General features: G+C 43.6%; 1 protein-coding gene across 4 annotated transcripts; it reads left to right on the top strand.

The window, feature by feature from the left end:
- Positions 1-284: 284 nt before the first annotated feature.
- TACC3 (transforming acidic coiled-coil containing protein 3) lies at positions 285-22,038 on the top strand. 4 transcript variants are annotated; one of them, XM_083615576.1, is made up of 16 exons: positions 346-487; positions 4,613-4,775; positions 6,441-6,583; positions 7,912-8,844; positions 10,069-10,153; positions 11,703-11,841; positions 13,727-13,779; positions 14,252-14,364; positions 14,445-14,538; positions 14,890-15,060; positions 15,508-15,584; positions 17,274-17,317; positions 18,928-19,088; positions 21,046-21,152; positions 21,260-21,380; positions 21,773-22,038. In XM_083615576.1, the coding sequence occupies exons 2-16, from the start codon at positions 4,614-4,616 to the stop codon at positions 21,836-21,838; spliced, it is 2,469 nt and encodes an 822-aa protein (XP_083471702.1). In that variant the 5' UTR covers positions 346-487; position 4,613; the 3' UTR covers positions 21,839-22,038. The 4 variants fall into 4 exon arrangements, with proteins under 4 accessions (XP_083471704.1, XP_083471702.1, XP_083471701.1 ...); XM_083615575.1 differs by lacking the exon at positions 346-487 and adding an exon at positions 3,941-4,086; XM_083615578.1 differs by lacking the exon at positions 7,912-8,844 and having other exon boundaries at positions 285-487.
- Positions 22,039-22,230: the final 192 nt, after the last annotated feature.

Raw genomic sequence — 22,230 nt, 5'->3', positions numbered from 1 at the left:
CCTATTAGGTCCATCAATTCCCATATAACATATTTCTAGTTACGGGTAGGCAGCCGTGTTGGTCTGCCCAAGCCGAAACAAAATAAAAAGGAAGGAATTTTTAAATTTTGCTTCGACATCTAGCATACGTTCAACACACAAAACAGCGGCAAATTGCTGTTGACAAAGGACAGCCGGACATATAAAGCGCCCCATTCCCTGCACTTAGCTTAGGAAATTGCAACGGCAGGCGGATGTGCGCATGCGTTAATAATATTAGCCAAGCTCCGCCTCCACCGCCCTCTGGGCTCGCTTTGCATGCCTGCCGCCGCCACCTCTCCTGGTTGGCCGGCGGCAGACCACGTGGCCTGTGACGCCACGCGGCAACGGGCTTTTTTTATTGGCGGAGGCGGGCCGACGCTGAAAATTTGAACGCGGCGGCGGCGGTTCCCTCAGTCGGCGAATAGGCGTCTCTCGGGTCGGCGGCTGTGGTTTGGAAGGGAGGCAGGTGAGCGGAGACGGGCGGCGGTTTCTCCCTCAGGGAAAGCGAGGGAGGGCGGAAAAGGCCCCCCCCTCGGTCACCTCACCCCCCGCCTGTTTTTGGGAGGAGGCTTCGGCCCCGGTCCAGGCCCTCAGCGGAAGGAGGGGGGGCCGCGAGGGCCGTGAGGAACGGGAAAGCGGCTGGAGGGGGTCGCGCCCCCCCCCAGACGAGGAGGAACCTTCCCTTGCATATACCTGCCTGCCTTGGTCCGTCTTTGGCTATTGGGCCTTAGCGTCGCCCCGTTTTTATTCGCTGCTTTTTTACCTCAAGGTGGCTTTCAGAGAAAAGGAAAGCAGCTAAAAACGGGGCGGGCGGCATCTCTTTTTAACCAGTTAAACATTAATACAGTGGTACCTCGGGTTACATAGGCTTCAGGTTACAGACACTTCAGGTTACAGACTCCGCCAACCCAGAAATAGTGCTTCAGGTTAAGAACTTTGCTTCAGGATAAGAACAGAAATCGTGCTCTGGCGGTGCAGCGGCAGCGGAAGGCCCCATTAGCTAAAGTGGTGTTTCAGGTTAAGAACAGTTTCAGGTTAAGAACGGACCTCCAGAACGAATTAAGGACTTAACCCGAGGCACCACTGTACTTCGTATATGCATGCGTATATGTGCATAAAATATACTGTACAGATAATTGCAATGAGAACGGCCATGCTATGTTGTTGCTGTTGTTTAGTCGTTTAGTCGTGTCCGGCTCTTCGTGACCCCATGGACCAGAGCACGCCAGGCACCTCTGTCCTCCACTACCTCCCGCAGTTTAGTCAAACTCATGCTGGTAACCTCGAAAACACTATCCAACCATCTCATCCTCTGTCGCCCCCTTCTCCTTGTGCCCTCCATCTTTCCCAGCATCAGTGTCTTCTCCAGGGAGTCTTCTCTTCTCATGAGGTGGCCAAAGTACTGGAGCCTCAGCTTCACGATCTGTCCTTCCAGTGAGCACTCAGGGCTGATTTCCTTCAGAATGGATGCATTTGATCTTCTTGCAGTCCATGGGACTCTCAAGAGTCTCCTCCAGCACCATAATTCAAAAGCATCAATTCTTCGGCGATCAGCCTTCTTTATGGTCCAGCTCTCACTTCCATACATCACTACTGGGAAAACCATGGCTTTAACTATACGGACCTTGCTATAGTAATGATGATAATGATTTATACCCCACCCAGTGCCGGATTTACATGGAAGCTAAACAGGCTATAACTTAGGGCCCCACTCTCTTGCCCACCCCCCCAAAAATGGATGTACATTTCCAAAATATAAGATAAGTTAACAATTGTTGTTGTTTTTATTCCCTGCATTTTTACCTCAAGGTGGCTTTCAGAGAAAAGGAAAGCAGCTAAAAACGGGGGGGGGGGCGGTATCTCTCTTTTTAACCAGTTAAACATTCATACTTCGTATATGTGCAAAAAATATACTGTACAGATAATTGCAATGAGAACGGCCATGCTATAGTAATGATGATAATGATTTATACCCCACCCAGTGCCGGATTTACATAGCAGCTAAACAGGCTATAGCTTAGGGCCCCACTCTCTTGGCCCCCTCCCCAAAAAATAAAGGAAAAAAAACTGGATGTACATTTCCAAAATATAAGTTCAACAATTACTATGATAAAATACATGTTTTGTTTAGATACCTATTAGGTCCATAAATTACTAATACAGTGGTACCTCGGGTTACATACGCTTCAGGTTACACACTCCACTAAGCCAGAAATAGTGCTTCAGGTTAAGAACTTTGCTTCAGGATAAGAACAGAAATCGGGCTGCGGCGGCAGCAGCAGGCCCCATTAGCTAAAGTGGTGCTTCGGGCGAAGAACAGTTTCAGGTTAAGAACGGACCTCCAGAACGAATTAAGGACTTAACCCGAGGTACCACTGTACTTCATATATGCATGCGTATATGTGCATAAAATATACTGTACAGATAATTGCAATGAGAACGGCCATGCTATAGTAATGTTGATAATGATTTATACCCCATACAGTGCCGGATTAACATAGAAGCTAAACAAGCTATAGCTTGGGGGCCCACTCTCTTGGCCCCCCCCCAAAAAAGGGAAAAAATTGGATGTACATTTCCAAAATATAAGAGTTCAACAGTTGTTGTTGTTGTTGTTGTTGTTGTTGTTGTTGTTGTTGTTGTTGCAACAACAACAATTGTTGAACTTAACTTGTATTTTGGAACTGTACATCCAGCCTTCGTCCGTCTTTGGCTATTAGGCCTTAGCACCAACTAGTTTTTACTCCCTGCATTTTGACCTCGAGGTGGCTTACAGAGAAAAGGAAGGCAGCTAAAAATGGGGGGGGGGGCGGCATCTCTTTTTAACCTGTTAAACATCAATACTTCATATATGTGCAATATACTGTACAGATAATTGCAATGAGAACGGCCATGCTATAGTAATGATAATGATTTATACCCCACCCAGTGCCGGATTTACATAAAAGCTAAACAAGCTATAGCTTAGGGCCCCACTCTCTTAGCCCCCTCCAAAAAAAAATAAAGGAAAAAAACTGGATGTACATTTCCAAAATATAAGTTCAACAATTACTATGATAAAATACATGTTTTGTTTAGATACCTATTAGGTCCATAAAGTACTAATACAGTGGTACCTTGGCTTACATACGCTTCAGGTTACAGACTCCGCTAACCCAGAAATAGTACCTCGGGTTAAGAACTTTGCTTCAGGATGAGAACAGAAATCAGGCTCCGGCGGCAGCAGGAGGCCCCATTAGCTAAAGTGGTGCTTCAGGTTAAGAACAGTTTCAGGTTAAGTACGGACCTCTGGAACAAATTTAATACTTAAGCCCGAGGTATCACTGTATAGCATATATTTAGCACAAAAAACAGTGACAATTGGTTGTTGACAAAGGAAAGCTGGACATATAAAGGGCCCCATTACCTTCAGTAGCTATGGGCGTCATCAAACCTAAATCCGGCCCTGACCCACCCATTGGCTGGGTTTCCCCAGGCACTCTGGGCAGCTCCCAATAAAATATTAAAAACTTGATAAATACATCAAACATTAAAAGATTCCCTAAACAGGGCTGCCTTCAGATTTCTTTTAAAAGTCAGATAGTTGTTTTATTTCCTTAACATCTGAAAGGAGGGCGTTCCAAAGGGCTGGCGCCACTCCCCAGAAGGCCCTGTGCCTGGTTCCCTGTAACCTCACTTCTAGCAGTGAGGGAACCGCCAGAAGGCACTTGGAGCTGGACCTCAGTGTTCGGGCTGAACAGGGGGAGAGAAGCTCCTTCAGGTATACTGGGCCAAGGCCATTTAGGGCTTTACTTGTGCTCAGTAATGTACTGGGAGCCAGTGCTCTTTCATTAAAAGCAGTCTGTTCCCAAAAGTCTGTTGGAACAAGGTGGTCTTCCCTTGCATATGCCGACAGAAGGACAACAAGGAGGGAGGCAGTTTAGCTTCTCCTGGGATGGCATTTGAAAGCCATGAGGAGGCTAAGTGCCCTTTCAAACCACCACTTTCTTTTTTGTTCTTGTACGCCCGTAGTGACTCCCTTGAAATGCTCCTGATCCAGGAGCTAAGTTTCCTCTACTACAATTTGTAAGCCCAAAACACTGTACTGTAACTGGCTATTAGTTGGTTAACTTACTTTTTTTTTTTTTTACGGAGGGGGACGCCAGGATGTTCCTTTTTTTGGTTATTCACTTGTAAGGGATATCTATACATGTCCTTTATTTTTTTTTTAAAAAAGTCATTCCACACCCACCGTCTCAAAACACCCTAAACTTACAGCCACAACACCGAGTGAGAACATTCTACATTTGAAGAGATGCTTAATCTTGTTTTTGCAGTATTGCTTTTGGCAGCAAAGCTTATACTTCAATGTGGCTTAGAATAGTGTTAATGGTAACCTGAGTGACACTGAATTTTGTTTACAAGAGCTCTACACTTTAGAGAACGGATGAGAAACTGGATTTCTGAGTCCATAGGAGTTGAGTCCAATAACTTGGAGAGCCACGGGGTTTGACATATGAGACCACAGGTTCCCACCCAGAAGTATCCAGTTGCATTAAAACAACATTGTCAGCCTGGCTATGGTTGTTAACACCTTTGCTTTCATTTCTAGAATGAGTCTGCATACCTTAAGTGGAGATAACGGTAGCAACGACATAGCTGCTGAAAGCTGTGCCATACTTTTCACATCTCCAGAAGTTGTAGGCAGACCTTCTATTCTTCGCCCGTCACAGAAGGAAAATGTGCCACCAAAGGGCATGGTGAAGCCTATGAAGGTATGGCTGCTGTTACTGTCCAGCATAATTTTCTGTGTTAAAGGCCTGGTTCAACGGGTTTCTTTGGTGACAAATACCGTATTTTTCGCTTTATTGGACGCAGTTTTTCCCCTCCAAAAATTGAGGGGAAATGTGTGTGCGTCCTATGGAGCGAATGCAGGCTTGTGCCATAGCTGCGCGCAACCCCTCCGGCAGGGAGAGGCTGCACGGGGCTAAAGGGGAAGCCAAAACAGCGAGCGGGATCCATCCTGCTCGCTGCCTTGGCTTGTGCCATAGCCGCACACAACCCCTCCGGCAGGGAGAGGTTGTGCGCAGCCTGTACGCTGCTCTTTGGGGCTGGGGGGGGGGAATACTTTTTTTCTTGATTTCCCCCCCTAAAAACTGGGTGCGCCCTATGGTGCGAAAAATACGGTGCAGTGGTGCCTCGCAAGACGAAAAACCCGCTAGACGAAAGGGTTTTTCCGTTTTGGAGGCGCTTCGCAAAACGAATTTCCCTATGGGCTTCCTTCGCAAGACGAAAGCCCATAGGGAAATCTCCAGGACAGCGGGGAAGCGCAGCGCGTCTTCCCCACTGTCCTCTGACCTCCTCTGAAGGCTGGCGGTGGGGCGGAGAGACCTTCTCCCCGCGCCAGCCTTCGGTAGGCTCCTCCGAAGGCTGGCGGTGGGGCGGAGAGACCTTCTCCCCGCACCAGCCTTCGGATGGCTGTCCTGAAGACTTGCGGTGGGAGGAGGGCTTTCCTTCCGACCGCCAACATTCAGAATGCTGTTCTGAATGTTGGCGGTGGGGAGGAAAAACCCTCCTCCCACCGCAAGCCCCGGGAACAGAGGAGAAGCGCTGCGCGCCTTCCCCTCTGTTCCCGGACCTGTCCTGAAGGCTTGCGGCTGGGAGAAAAGCCCTTCTCTGCACTGCCAGCCTGGCAAGCGGTCTCCATAGGAACGCATTAATTGATTTTCAATGCATTCCTATGGGAAACCGTGCTTCGCAAGACGAAAAACTCGCAAGAAGAAAAAACTTGTGGAACGAATTAATTTCGTCTTGCGAGGCACCACTGTACTTGTTTCACCAAGTGCACTGACAAAGTAAGCTGACCCTTCAAGGGTCATGGACCAGCAGCAAGTGTAATGTATACACTGGCAATGGTCTTCATTGTAGGTATGTGTAACATGGAACCATGGAGAGGCATTACATGCCCCAAGCGTTTGATATTCAGGTCTCACTTTATTATGGGATAACTATAGCGGACAGACTTTGTAACTCATATGCAGAATTTCCCCAACTGTTACCATTCCTGTTGGGCGGTTGTGTTCCTTTACAGTGATGGGAATGTGAGGGAGGTCTTATTATAGAATTCCTTTGAAATGTACCCATCACTGTAAAGGAACACAGGATCTCTGTTGCTTAGTGCTTGTATTAGTACTAGCTCTGTTCAGTTTTTAGTACTTCTAGTTGCTTAATATCTGTTCTTTATTAATCATATTTATGGGCATCTTTATTGATGCCTTTATTATTTTATAATCTGCCTTGAGGGCCCCCTTAGTGGAAAGGAAGGGTATCAATACCCATGGATGTGCATGCATGTGTGCTCTCAGGGTTTTGTGTGTGTGTGTGTGTGTGTGTGTGTGTGTGTGCTTGCTCAAGTGATCTGTGTGACTCTCTCTTCCAAGGTAACTTTTCATACTCCTATGCGGGATTCTCAGACTCACAGAATCCTAAGTCCAGATAAAAGGAAGATTCCTGAAACACCTGTTATAGGAGGTGACTGCACAGATATCCCAGAGGATTTTGTCTTGTCTGCATCCAGTGCTGTGTGAGTAAATCAGATCCTCTTGATGTATTTTTAAAAAATTAAAACTAGAAGAGGTTGTATGATTGCCCCTGTTCTCTAGAATACTCTCTTGCAGCTGTCTTTTCTGATTCATTGAGAGAGGTGACTGACTTTTTCTTCCAAGAAGCTAACAACTGATATTTTACGGGAAGTGTTTCTTCTGGTCCTTCAAAGCTAAGAGCAGCAGCATTGACTTAAGTGCTAGAACAGATTGTTGCATTAGCCCATGATTTCTGAAGGAGTCTTCCACTTGGTGACATTTTGGGGCATTAGAAATATTGAGCGGAAACGTTGACACCAAACCCTACATACATTAAGCAAAATAGAAACATCGCCACCCAACTTCACCCCCCATCTTCCCCCCTCCCCCCCCCAATGTCTCAACAAATGAAACTGATTTGTAAAAATGTTATATGGAAAAAATACGAGAGACATTACACATACTTCTGTAAAACAAGAAAATCTTTAATAAAAAAGAAGCTTAAAAAAAGAACTATTGAGTGGATATCATGTGAAGATTGACCTAAGTCTGCAGAAGTCATTCTCCAGGGTGTCATCTACAAGGTGGCAGTGAGTAGTGTCTAGTCCCACACTTAGTTTAGGTGCAAGATACGGTTGATGGTGTAAGCCTATGCCTATAATAGCCCAAACAAAATCGCCCACCACAAATCATATACCTACACAACCCAGAATGTGTAGATGCCATACGCTTAGTCTTTGTGTAAATTACTGACAAGTGCATGGTTCCACACCAGTAATTGCCAAAATATGTACAAACTGACTCCTGAGTGCGTGATTCAGAGTTTTGTGGCGGTGCACACCTCCATTCCTTATTTAGAGATGGTTTGTCTAATTTTGGCTTGGGCTCATACTTGGCAGTGTATTGTGCCCAGAAAATGCATTGGGGCACTTACCTGTAAATCTGGATGCAGCAATTGGGGCAACACAAAGCCGCCTTTTAGGTTGCACATAGTGTCTTGCAACCAAATGAAGCATTGGGCAGGACACTACTTAATGCCTTCTCATAGAAGACTCTCTCCTGGAGGTGTGGATATAGCGTTTGAGGTGGCCAAAAGCTTGTTTTGGGGTATACATTTCCAGTTCCACATTGTAGAAGACAAACACTGGAAAACCTAAGTTTGACATAAATTTTCCAGCCAAACTGAAGTGGATAGTAAATGCCCTGTTTGTAAGCATTGGGCTGCACCTAACAAAAGCCTCTTTTCCTGTGTGCCAAATGCGGCTCTTTTATTTTAATTATTCTTCAAAGGCCGTATTAACTAGCTAGTGATGGGTCTACCTTTCAACAGGAGTCAACAAACAGTTACCCTAGATGCTGATATTGCAAGTGAGAAGATAGAGGTGGAAGGAAAGGTAAATCCTGATTCTTCAGATGATGTAATGTCAGCAAAAAGCAAAGGAGCAAATATCCCTGACTTGCCTACTGACGACTTTGCGAAAATATCGTCTTTGGCAGCGTTTGCTGCAGCTGAGAAACAGGATGGCGATTCTCTTGATGCAGTTTGCCTGCCTCAAACTGCTACAGAGAACAATCCATCTGATGAGGAAACAGGTTGCAAAACCCCATCGGCAAACAATGATGTGACAAAGCAATTTCTAAGCTCTGATTTGGCAACAGTTTCTAACGGAGTCTGCAAAACTGAGCCGTTGTCAATATCCCACATACAAAATTCTCCCTCGCGACACGTGCAAGGATCCTGTAGCTCTGAGAATGTCAGCTGCGGTGAAATAAAACCTTTTCAGACTGAGGAATCGGAGTGGCAAAATTCCACAGCAGTGAACAGCATCTTGCCGGAGTGTGAGGGGGAGGTTCACGTAACAAAACCTGAGTTCATAAAACTGGAACCAGATATGCTTGAAAAGGCAACTAATAAGGTATCTCCAAGGAAACCAGGCAAGAGTGCTGAAATGAAGGCTCCTTCTGGGAAACCAGCTTCAACTCACAAAGTACTGGAAGAAGCTGAAGAGAGAACCAACACTGCAACAAAGAGTTCTGTCCACAAAGCATCTTATAGCCTGGACTGCAATAAATTTGATGATCCTGACTTCAATCCATTAGGAGGTGTTTCAAAAATGCAAAATTCCCTTGAGTGTCCTATGCCCAGAACTAAAACAGCAGAAACCCAGGAGGATAGTATTTTGTCCAAAGCAGGCTTTCTTCAAGCACAGTTGCACAACCAACCGGATGACTTTGGAGCTGCAGAACTATTATGTGAGAAATTGTAAGTATTTTAACACTAAATCTGGAGCAGTCCTGGGCTTGGGAAATGAAGTAGTACAAATTAAAAAAGGTTGCAACTTTATATCAATCCCCAAAACTAGCAAGTTAGAGAACCCAAGACAGGTAGGGGAAGAAAACAGCATACATTGGAACTATTCAGGCTTCTCATCATTTCATTCTACTCAGTTCTGTGTAGTAGAACTAGCTATAAACTGTTTAATAGCATGCTTAAGGGAAAGTGTTCATAAACAGTCTTGTTCTCCAAGGACCTTAAGGTGGTGTAGTTAATATGTCACCCCCACAACAACTCTGTGAGGTATGTTGGACTGAGAGGCAGTGGCTGTCCCAAGGTCACCCAGTGTGCTTCAAGACCTAGTGGGGATTTGAACCCTGGTGTTCTAGGTCTTAGTCTGACACTAGTGATTATCCCGCACATCAAAAGACAGGTTCTTGCTAAAAATGGTGGTATTTTAAATATAGTACTGTTGCATCTTGCATGGGCATTGTGTTCTGTGGGTGGCATGTGTATATATAAAACTTCTATACTGTAACTACCCCCTTGGAACTGCCCCCACGACCATCCTTACCTTTCAAGGAAGGCAGAGAGCTTTTAAAATCTCCCATCTTGCTTACTGGGCTCTGGGATGCTCCCATGTGATTTGCAGGACCATTCGAGCTCCTGCAAGAGCATCCCAGAACCCAGTGAGCAAGGCGGAGAGCTTAAAAGCTCTTTCAGTGATGGGGGAAACCCAGGGGCACAAGAGGAGCTTTTAAGCTCTCTACCCTGCATGTGATTGATTTGTGGGACTGGGGTGCAAATAATAACCTGGCTGCCTTTCTGCTGTGCAAGATTGAAATTGCGCAAGTTATACTGTTTGTGCACAAAATTGAATTATAAAGTTATGGAAGGTACAGTGGTACCTTGGGTTACATACGCTTCAGGTTACATACGCTTCAGGTTACAGACTCCGCTAACCCAGAAATAGTACCTTGGGTTAAGAACTTTGCTTCAGGATGAGAACAGAAATCAGGCTCCGGCGGCAGCAGGAGGCCCCATTAGCTAAAGTGGTGCTTCAGGTTAAGAACAGTTTCGGGTTAAGAACGGACCTCCAGAACGAATGAAGTTCTTAACCCGAGGTACCACTGTAATTTATTTATAAAGCACGTTGAACCAAGCTTTGTTAGCTGTCAGGCTCTATAACATATGTTGTCTTGTTCCCTATAGGAAAGAGAGTGATGAGCAGGTTATAGCTGAAGACCAAGCTGTGGCTGAAGCAGAAACTCCAGCTGAACTGTCAGTGGATTTGATGGTATGATATGACCCTGTGTACATTGTTATACCTGCACTCAAAGCTGTGCATACTTGCCAAAATGGAAAACAAAACTGCACAAGCATTCAGTTTCAAAGCTGAATTCTGTCACCTGCATAGGCAAGTTTTGCATATGCTTGTGGTGGTTTTGAATCACCCCTTCTTGTCATGGTGAGTGAGAGGCACTATGCAGAGCAGGAAAGCCTATCTCAGTCTTGGTCGTTTGAAGTAAACGCAAACATACTTCTGAGATTTCAACAGATGTACTACTTGGGCAATTTATTTTATTTAACAGATGTAAATACCACTTGATTGTAGTAAAACCTCTTAAGTGTTTTTAAAATAAGCTTTGAAGTCCATGAAGCCTTAATGGCTAGAAATCCTTCCCTCTTTCTGGAAAGTTAAGATGCTCAGGATTCTGCACAGAATACCACATTCTGTACTTTTGGAATAATAAATGGTTCCTCTTGTTCTTAACGGAGTATTACATTTCCAAACAACAACAAACCCCCACCCTCTCCACTTCCCTCATTCAGATTCCAAAAGTAAAATTATTTGCTCTAGAAGGCATTAAAGTTATGTTAGTTTTATGCATTCTGTATGACTTCATGGAAAGCGGAGCTTTTGCTATGTCTGTAATAATAATGCTGTCTACTTGGAAGTATGTTCCATTGCTTTCAGTGGTCTAATTCCCAGGTAAATGGGTATAGTGTTGTAGTCACAGTCAGCAACAAAGTACTTTTGCCTTGCAAAATAGAATAATCCTGCTGCTACTGAGGCCTGTAGGTCATTTGTCTCATTTGATGCAGCGATATAATAGTGGTCACCATACTGCTATAGTAAAGTGTTTATTAATATTAGTTCATTCACCTTTTATAAGAAGACTTGTGGTATTTGAATAATAAATCCATGATCTTAAAGACCTTGTAATCAAGTTCCAGAATTCAAGGGAAAGCAATAATATTGCTAATATAACAACCTTGCGGAAGACAAACACTTTTTAATGTAACACTAAAAAGGTAAAGGTAAAGGTACCCTTGCCCGTACGGGCCAGTCTTGACAGACTCTAGGGTTGTGCGCTCATCTCACTCTAGAGGCCGGGAGCCAGCGCTGTCCGCAGACAGATGAAGCTGCTCCGGCGAACCGACACCAGAGCAGCACACGGAAACGCCGTTTACCTTCCCGCTAGAAAGCGGTACCTATTTATCTACTTGCACTTTGACGTGCTTTCGAACTGCTAGGTGGGCAGGAGCTGGGACCGAAGACGGGAGCTCACCCCGCCGCGGGGATTCGGCATGCGATCGGCAAGTCCTAGGCGCTGAGGTTTTACCCACAGCGCCACCCGCGTCCCAATGTAACACTACTTACATACAAAAAAGCAGCCGTCTGCAGTGGCAAAATGACTTTTAAAAATGTGTTTATTGGTTTTTGAGAACTTGGTCCTCTGCCCCAAGCTACTCGGTAAAGTGAAGAGGAGCAATTACCCTACTGTGCGATTTATTTCATCTCTCCACTTTAAGGAATATTTTCTTTAAACTTTGCTTCCTAGGGTAACTTGTCTTTAAATGGAGAGTTGCCTGGAGGTGGCTTTTTGCTCCAGCCTTCTTGTGAAAGGCCTGCCACAGTAATGCATGAAAACAACCAGGTTGCAGATACAGAAAACGAAGAGTTCCGATCACCCTCAGAAGGTAAGAGTAGCTGGAACTATGGACCTTTTAGGCCCTTCTAATTATTGTGCAGATTTTTTTCCCCCTAGTTATACCTAATTTTGTTTCCCATGCTTGGGGCAATTACATAGAGCACAAACAGACCTCATAAGTACAAATTAACAGATTTATTATGAAGTTTTTGAGTGTCACCTAGTGCAACCCCCTGCAATGCAGGAATCTCAGCTAGATGACAGGTGGCCACCCAGCCTCTCCCTAAAAATCTCAAAAGGAGATTCCACCAAAGTTATTCCTGATGTTTGGTAGGAATCTCCTTATAATCCATTGGTTTGCATCCTAACTTCTGGAGCAGGAGAAAACAAGCTTGCTCCATCTTCCATGTGACAGCCCTTTAGATATTTGAAGATGGCTATCATATCTTCTCCTCCTATGAAGAAGGCTTTGCAGGAGTTTGTCTTAAGGATCCGCCCCCCAAAAAAATCAGTGTGCAAATATTTGTCGATAAAGCACTATTGTGACTGTCTTCATGTGCTACCCTGATTGGAGGACAGACTACTGCCATTCTCAAAGTTCTGCAAAGCACTTGCCGCGCATGCCTAGTATAGCTTTTTATTCATTTATATATAGCTTAATTCTAAAAAAAATAATCTTCTAAGTAGTCTACGAATATGTGCTTCTAGCTTTCATTGAAGTTCCAGGCACAGCCATGGATCCCGTAAAGCGAGGGGCTGGGAACCTGTAGCCTGCCAGATTCTGATAATTGACCACAGGCTCCCCATCCCTCATCTAGCCACATGTGACTCCAAAAGTGTTCAGAATAATGTTAGATCTGAACCTTTGAATTATCTGTTCCTTCATGGTTAAATCATAAGTTAAATAATTTTTTTTTTATAATATATTTATTAAAGTTTAGGAATTTATATAAAACAGAATAAACAGAACAATAAATACAAAAACAATAAAAATACATACAATCCAAAAAAGAAAGAACAGACATACAAAACAGGTATAGTTTCCATCCCTTATATTCATAAAACTTACTTTCCCGACCTCCTCATACCTCCCCTTTCTGTATTCCATTCTCTAATTAAGTCAATTCAGCAAATCCTTTCCCTAATTTCTATATAATTTTTAACCTTTCTTTTCTTAATCACATAATCATTACAGCTTTTAACTCCTTAATTTCTGAATCAACATCGTTCTAGCCTTCAATAATTTTGCAATGTTTCTTAAGATAGTCCTTAAATTTCTTCCAATCTTCTTCCGCCGTCTCTTTTCCCTGGTCTCGAATTCTGCCGGTCATTTCTGCCAGTTCCATATAGTCTATCACTTTCATCTGCCATTCTTCCACGGTGGGTAGATCTTGTGTCTTCCAATACTTTGCGATGAGTATTCTTGCTGCTGTTGTAGCATACATAAAAAATGTTCTGTCCTTCTTTGGCACCAATTGGCCGACCATACCCAGGAGAAAGGCCTCTGGTTTCTTCAGAAAGGTATATTTAAATACCTTTTTCATTTCATTATAAATCATTTCCTAGAAAGCCTTAATCCTTGGGCATGTCCACCAAAGGTGAAAGAATGTACCTTCAGACTCTTTACATTTCCAACACTTATTATCAGGCAAGTGGTAAATTTTTGCGAGCTTGACTGGAGTCATGTACCACCTATAAATCATTTTCATAATATTTTCTTTCAAGGCATAAGTTAAATAAATTTAAATGAAAAGTAGAAAGAGCTGAACTGTGCCTAGTAACTCCCACAAGGTGCACAGGCTACTACAAATTGCAGGAAGGTGCTCTTCCACTTCTCATCTCCAGAAAGGACTATCTTATCTTTGCCCATGCTACTTCTAGTTTTAAGAACATAAAAACCATTGCTTTCTGCATTTATTAACACATTTGCTTAGTTCTAGGACTCAATATTGAAGTGGACTATCTGGAACAATTTGGAAGGGCCTCAGTAAGTAACCAATATGTGAACTGATTTTAAGATTTTTACAGCATTGAGCTACTATATTAGAGCAGTCTATAAAAGAGAGTTAAAGGTATTTCTTTCAAGCAGAAGAGACTTTGGCTGAAGTAGATACTCCTAAGGATCTGAAGGCAATTGCAGAGGAGAGCTCTAAACGTCTACCTGCCAATATAAGCTCAGTGTTATGTATATTTTCTCATTTACACAAGAGCTAAATTTGCTCTGTGGCAAAACACTGCCCTGTCTCCATTCTCTTCCAGTTAAACTATATGCTGCTTAAATCACAAAACAGATATAGAAGAATCTACTTTTATTGGGTTGCTTTATCGTTGTATCAAAACTTCCTTGGTTGTGGGATGATCTTTAATACAACTTGGAAGATCTGTACCCTAGACAATCACATCTTTGGCTGACTGACTTGTGCCTGTACGTCGCTTACTTCCAAATTCCTTCCCCATAGTTTAAAGAATCTGTCTTGAGGAAGCAATCTCTGTACTTGAAATTTGATCCACTGCTCAGTGAAAGCCCTAAGAAGAGTGCTCCTGGTGGTAATGAACCTGCAGTTCGAAATGGGTAAGCATTCAATTTTTAGTGCTCTTCAATTGTGGAGCCTCTTTAGGATTGTTTCAGTATTTTTTCTTATTTTAAATTAGACCATCTAGAGAAATGGCAGTCAATGAAATAAAAACATCTAAACCTGAAGAAAAGTCATTGGGACTAGACCTTCTAGGAGCTTCAACAAATCTGGTAAGTGCCATCTAAATATCTCCAGTAGTTTGCAGATACAGGTGGTTTGTAATTTTTTTAAAAAAAGATCAACACATTGGCCCAGTTCAGAAATAGTATGAAATCATGGTTTCCTGTTGTGTGAATGAGCCATGGTGAACCTCGGGCTTGTATGCTGAAAAAGGTCAGAAGCATTACATTTTAAACTCAAATGAACCAATTACGGTTTTTTAAAACGTTTAACAGTTTAGACATCAAGGGAACTACGGTTTGTCTGATTCAGCTTGATGCATCTTAAATAGAGTATCTGTTAGCACAAAAATGCATTATAAAAGTACCACATGTAAATGTGTTTTTAAATTCTTGTCACAGGCCAGAGGTTCTCCAGATATTCCAACCACTAAGGATATTTCATTTTTGCTTTCTGCGCTGCCTACTGAGGCTATTGTGGAAGTGTTGAAATACACTCAGCAAGACATGGACACAGCTATCGAAAGGGTTAAACTTGAGAAGGACGCAGTTATCAAAAAGCTTACTTCTGAGGTGAGAACATGGGAAGGAATATTTGAGTTGATACTATTTAGAAAGATACTGTTTAGAATGGCTTTTGATTTCCTGCTGGCCACAAGCTTGTGGCCAGTAACATTTGCCCACCTTGCAAGACTTTTCTGCAGATTTTCTTTACCAATGGGAGTTTTCAAACTGATCTTTGGAACACTAATCAAATTAGTTCCATCTAATGCTCCTGATCAATATAAACCACCAGTGTCATTTGCTTTTGCTTTTTTCCTTGAGTGATTATAAATAAATGGTTTCCTCAAAGGGCCCATACAAAAGAGAATAAGCTTGCTTATCAATTGCTACAGTTATCCTTAAGGTAGAATGAGGTCTAGCCCAAGGACTTTTCTGCATGTTGCTTTGATTCTAGCCCAGATCTAAAGTGACATCCATTACTGTTACGCTCTCATTTTGGGGACCCTGTGGTTTCAGGTACAAGATAAGGAGATGGAAGCTTTGGAATGGGAAAGGAAGCATCACAAGATCTATTTGGAAAATAAAGAAATGGGGTAGGTGTACAACTGGGATACAGAAGCATGTTCTATGGTTGCTTTCTCACAGGACTTAAATACCACCAAATATATAGACCCATTTCAACTGGTATCTGACTCTTCCTTGGGCAGTGCCGGATACCTGTTGGACTGACTGGGATGATTGTTCTGCCCAAGGTGCCTCTGTCGTTGCTGCCTCCTCACCTTTGCCATGGCTGCTAGTCCTCCTAACTTCCTTCACCTCAGCTGTTGAACTCTGATGCGGCAAAAGTGCCGGGCATGCCTCGGGCTCCCCGTGAGCCTCACTCTTAGAAATGGCTGGGGCCCTTCCTTGGAGCAAGGCATTGTGGGCAACATGGCCTAGGAGGGGTCCTGTGCATAGCTGTCAACTTTCAGATTTGAAAATAAGGGACCGGCAGCCTCGAAAATAAGGGATCAGCAGCCAAAATAAGGGATTTTGCTGTTGTAAAGAGTTACATTCACTGGTAGGATTGACAGATGCTGTCAATCCGGCATGAGGCGGTTGCGGCGGCAGCGCGGCCACTGAAGCGCCGCCCTTCTGCATCCCTCCCCATCCCCTCCTCTTCCTCCTCCCTCAGGCCGCCTCCTCAGCTGCTGCTAGCACCGCTGCCGCCTCCGGGCTCGCGGGCAGCATGGGCGAGAGTCTCCCTCCCTTCCCTCTCTCACAGCGGAGGATCCCGAGCCGCTGCTTCCCTCCCAAGCCGGGCGAGCATGAAACCCGGGAAATTTAAGGAACATCATCAGTAAGGGACAGCAGCGGGACACGGCACTGGGATAAGGGAGTTTCCCACTATATAAGGGACGGTTGACAGCTATGGTCCTGTGCTGCTGAAGCTTTGCTAATTATTAAAGTAACTTTGAGTCAGGGCATTGGTCCATCTCGCCCAGGATCTTCTGCACTGACTGGCAACTACTTTCCAGGATTTCAGGCGGGCCATGTTTCATTATTGCCAAGGGAAACACCTGTTTTGGTCTAGATCCTCCATGAGTTGCCTAACTTTATTAAGACCATCTTTGTTAGGAGGGGCAAATTATTTTTATTTGCGGCTTACCTTAAAAGGTGAGGGAACTGTCACCACTACCACTACAGTGGAGATAAAAAAAAAATGCAATTAAAAATAACAGAAAAATAGGAAGAGTCATCCAGTGCAAGATGGCCTTTCTTCAATTAGGAAGCTTAGTGTTCTGGGTCATTAGTGCCAGGAACTGGGACTCTGGCAAAATCCTATAATCTTTCTTGCTATACAGTGGTGCCTCGCTAGACGAAAAGAATCCGTTCCGCGAGTCTCTTCGTCTTGCGGTTTTTTCGTCTTGCGAAGCAAGCCCATTAGCGGATTAGCGCTATTAGCGGGCTTAGCGGATCAGCTGTTAAGCGGCTTAGCGGATCAGCTGTTAAGCGGCTTAGCGGATCAGCTGTTAAGCGGCTTAGCGGATCAGCTGTTAAGCGGCTTAGCGGATCAGCTGATAAGCGGCTTAGCGGCTTGGGAAAAAGGGGGGGGGAGGAAAAAAACCCCGCAGGAACTCGCAAGACATTTTCGTCTTGCGAAGCAAGCCCATAGGAAATTCGTTTTGCGAAGCACCTCCAAAACGGAAAACCCTTTCGTCTACCGGGTTTTCCGTCTTGCGAGGCATTCGTCTTGCGGGGCACCACTGTCCATCTTAAAATAAGCTCTTTCTCTCTTTTAGAACAATTGTTGCGGAGTTTGAAGTTACCGTAGCACAAGTGATGGGTAAGTACAAACTACAAAAGCATGAAGATGGGGGCAGGGGTGCTTTGTACTGAATCATACCGCTGTTGTATCTGGCCAGAACTATATGCTGACTACCAGCAGCTTTCAAAGGCTCCCATCCAGATGTGAGTTGTTGTTGTTGTTGTTGTTGTTGTTGTTGTTTTGAGGCCTGCTACAACCGAAGGATTCAACCTTGGAAACTTTGTGTGCAAAGCGTGTGCTCTACCATCGTGCATTCCTGCTCCAAAGACGTGTTTTGAGAGTCTTCAGCTTCATTCTTGCCAAACTTTTCAAAAAGACTAGGAAAGCACAGGAATTGAGAATCACAGAAGTATGGGACAGCAACAGAGATTCAAGATTACCGTATTTTTCGCTCTATAAGATGCACCAGGCCACAAGACGCACCTAGTTTTTGGAGGAGGAAAACAGGGGAAAAAAATATTCTGAATCTCACAGTGAAAGCAGCAATCCCTCTTGCTGTTCTGGCAGCCTGCATTCGCTCCATAAGACGCACACACATTTCCCCTTACTTTTTAGGAGAGGAAAAGTGAGTCTTATAGAGCAAAAAATACGGTACTTCATATTGGCTTAGCCCAGTCTATCTCAAACTTGGTCCCCCAGATGTACAGCTTCCATCATCCCTAGCTATCAGGACCAGTCAGGGATGAGGGAAGTTGTAGTCCAACAACATCTGGGGGTGGGCCATGTTTGAGAGAGGCTGGCTTAGCCCATCAACTTAATTTGGAAGAAATTGACCGTCAGTCTTTGATATATTATTTAAAAAAAAAAAACCCCAAAGTGTTGTTTCCAAGACAAATACATAACTAAAATATAGTATGCAGTCATCCACATGGCATCAAAAACAGACTAGGAAAATCTTTTACATTACAGATTAAGCCTCACATCCACAGGGAATAGTTCAATCTAAGTTTTAAGATGATTGCTCCATAGTGGCTGCTTCTATTAATAAACTTGAACTAGGACAGCATGGAGAATCTGACCCTCCAGATGTTGCCGGACTCCAGCTTCCATTAGCCCTAGCCAGCATGGCAAATGGTCAGGGATAATGGCAACTGGAGTCCAGGAACATATGGTTCTCCCACTTTTCTAAGGGACAGCAATAATGTGAATATTTCATTATTATAGGCTAATTGTCCTCTTAAGACACTGAAAACTAGTGAGGCCTAGCTGCTGACAGGAGCCAGTTTTATATGCATTATTTGAATATGAACTAAGAGGAAGCTGTTCAAACAATGCAGGGTTTCTGAAACTTGGGTATCCAGCTATTTTTGGACTACAATTCCCATCACCCCGATCACTGGTCTTGCTAGCTCAGGATGATGGGAGTTGTAGTTCAAAAAAGAGCTGGAGACCTGAGTTTCAGAAACCTTGTTCTATTTTGTTGCACATTGTGTCCTAAATTCTGCACCATGGAATCTATATCTGACATTTCTGAATATCTGCAGCCTTTCTTGAGGTTACTTGAAAACTGCCTCTCCTAAGACATTGGGGTAATGGGGCGCTTCTGCACAAAGATCTCTGGACTGTTGTCTGTTTTGGATCCTAGAAAGCAAGCAGTGCATTTCATTTGTATCTATCTGTTTCTCTAGAGAATTCCCAGAAAGAAAAGGAGCTTGCCCAAAAAGAACTGCAGAAAGTACTGGATGAAAAACGGCAGATTAGCTCTGATCTGAATTCGGTGGAAAAATCATTGTCTGAGCTCTTCAAACGATTTGAGAAGCAGAAGGAGGCAATAGAAGGATATCAGAAAGTGAGCATTTCTAACTCTGCCAGCCACTTATGTTTCTTGTTTTTTTAAACACGGGTCTCCCACTGTGGCGTTCGTACAGATCCCCCGGTGGTTTCACGGACTATTGACCTGTACACCACTGCTTTATTCTTCCGCTGCCACCAACCAGGTTTCTTCTGGTGAAATACTGAGTCAGGTTGCAAAGTCAACAACGAAGATTAAAGTTTATTGAAGAACAAACAAGTTTTAAATATGTTCAGAACGGTTTCTCAAATGCGCACCCTTAACTAGATGTGGCACTATCTCACTGTCACACTCTTCTCTCTCAGTTCTATCCCTGTCTCTCACTCTATCTGTCACAACCGCTGTGTTTGACTTTCACTGGCTCTGTCTGACTCCTCTATCTCCCAATAGTAAAACCCCTGGCCTGAGCCTCAAAGCCAGGTAGACTCCGCCTCTGAGCTTTCTCATTGGTCAATCTACATTAACCATTCCCATCCCCCTGTACAAACATAATCACAATGAGTGGTTAAACACCACACCCACCTTTGCAACTTTTAAGCCTGCAAAGCCAATGTGTCTCCCTGATTACACATTACATTTCAACATGTATGTAACAACTATAACTGTGGAGGCATGCTATTTTGAGATCCTGTTAGGAAGACTGCACTGTATTTTAATTACTAAGGGGGGGGGGACTTGGCAAGCGTGGTTCATCTTTGGTTGAAAATAAATTCATTTACTACTAAGAACATCAAAATAATTGCGGAGTAAAATGTAAAGCAGCAGTCTCCAACCTTTTTGGACCAGGGCTGGATGGGGGGATAGCGTAAGAAAACTGGAGATACAGTGGTACCTTGGGTTAAGTACTTAATTCATTCCAGAGGTCCGTACTTAACCTGAAACTGTTCTTAACCTGAAGACCACTTTAGCTAATGGGGCCTCCTGCTGCTGCTGCGCCACCGGAGCACGATTTCTGTTCTCATCCTGAAGCAAAGTTCTTAACCTTGAAGCACTATTTCTGAGTTAGCAGAGTCTGTAACCTGAAGCGTATGTAACCCGAGGTACCACTGTACTGCTGTCATTGCTACTTTCCCAATCCCAGGCAACCTCATGTTTGACATGGGAAGTTGCTTATGTCCTGCTGGTCGTAATTGTGCGGATCATACAAAATCAATCAATCAATCTCTCTTTTTCACACACACACACACACACACACACACTGTTGCTGTCTAATACAGAGCATTTCTCAGTACCGGGAAAAATATACAAGGTGGCCACTATTATTTAGTTAGTTAGTTTACTGCTCTTCATCCATAGATTTTTCTTACACCAATACAGAAAAAGCTGCACCTGCATTTCTCCCTCTCTTGTGCAGATGATGCGTACGGACCACACAGCAACCTCTCCCTCTCCGCCCAAGTGCATTCCCTTAATCACACACTGAGCATATTTTAGTAAAACCCTCTATGGATGAAGGGCTGCTATTCTACCCACACCCCCATACAACCCCTCCCAAACTATTCTTAAAAACAAACCAGAAAAACACACAAGGACACCCGCATGTGCTATATTGCCAATCCCTCCTTTAAAGGACCAGACATCAATAATGCTAGATGAGCTTCATTGGTGCCAAATGTAGTATTTTCTGAGATGTTGGTTCTGGACAGGAAACTAAAGAAACGGTATGGAAGGTTCTCTGTTATCCCAAATGTCTTAAAGTGCTATTACTTGATATAGCACAGGTGGCACACATGCATTCAACCTGTTTTCTTCTGAATACAAACAGTATAGCTTTCTATATTACAATGCACTTGTAGAGGTTTTAACAGAATTTTGCTGAATATGTAATTTGTGGTGTTGGTGCAGAGTGATTCTACTTTTTGACAGATCAAGATTTGGGCTTGCCCTCGCAATTATTTTTAAGAGGTCCTCTCCCCTCTGAAATGGCCTGGGTGTTTTTTTCTTCTTCTTCTAGAATGAAGAGGCTTTGAAAAAATGTGTTGAGGATTACAATACAAGACTTAAGAAGGAGGAACAGAAATATCAAGCATTGAAGGCCCACGCAGAAGAAAAGCTATGCCGGTGAGTAATGAGGTGTTGAAATCTGGCCGTCCTTCAGATTGCAGTGCATTTAAGTAAAGCACCCAAGTTATCTAAGAAGCTAATATGCCTGAATGCCTTTTTGACAGGGCAAATGAAGAGATTGCCCAAGTACGAAGCAAAGCCAAAGCCGAAGAGGCAGCGCTCCAAGCCAGTTTGCGCAAAGAACAGATGAGAGCCCAGTCGCTAGAGAGCAGCCTTGAGCAAAAGGTCAGTCTTAAATTCTCATTGGAGCTTGGGACTGTTAGTGGTGGTTCAAGCAGAGGAGTGGAGGGGCCGCCTTCCAAAGGCTTTGCCACTTGCAAATTAAATCCATACCTGCAAAACACATCTGAAGTCCGTATTATATGAAAATCTGCTGGACCCAAATTGCATCTCATCCGGGCTACTCGTTAGCTCCAGCTGAGATCCATGAAATGAAACAAGAATGCTGTTAATTGTGTACTCCAGACACAAGCACCTCTCGGGCTTCTCCTTGCATTTTGCTACTTAAAAATGAGGCCCACTGTGCAAACTATTCTAATCTGTAAAAGTATGGGTGACTTTTCTGAATATGTGTGCAGCTCCTACAGTCTCTGATACTTCTCCTTCTCTTTTAACAGACAAAGGAAAACAACGAACTCACAAAAATCTGTGAAGACTTGATTTCCAGGATGGTGCAAAAATGAGCGAAATTGTTGCATCACACAATTCCTGTTTTATTTCTAATTTCACAAGTCTGTGCTTTGAATAGTTTAATTACAAAAAAACCCTACTAACTTACTTGCACTGATTTGTCTATTAATGTTGGTTTTTATGAGATACAAAAAACAACTGAATGCCCATGTCTGTATTTTTGTATGTAAATAAAGCTTTTTGTGCACTTTGAGGTTTTAGTTTGGTTTTTAACTCTCCTGTAAGTCGTCAAATGACAAGTGCCCTGCCGATTGCTTTCCTCTTACTCAGACTACAATTTGTTTCTCTTGCTACCTGGTAGATCTAGACAGCCTTGTTTCCAAAGATGTTGCTTCCCATGTGAAAGGAGATGGCAAGATATTTTTTTTTTTCCTTCATGGAAAAC

The sequence above is a fragment of the Podarcis filfolensis genome (assembly GCF_964270895.1).
Source record: "Podarcis filfolensis genome assembly, chromosome: 5".
Classification (NCBI taxonomy): Eukaryota; Metazoa; Chordata; class Lepidosauria; order Squamata; family Lacertidae; genus Podarcis; species Podarcis filfolensis.
Note: the sequence above shows the minus strand (reverse complement) of the source record. Positions and strands in the feature narration are given on the sequence as shown.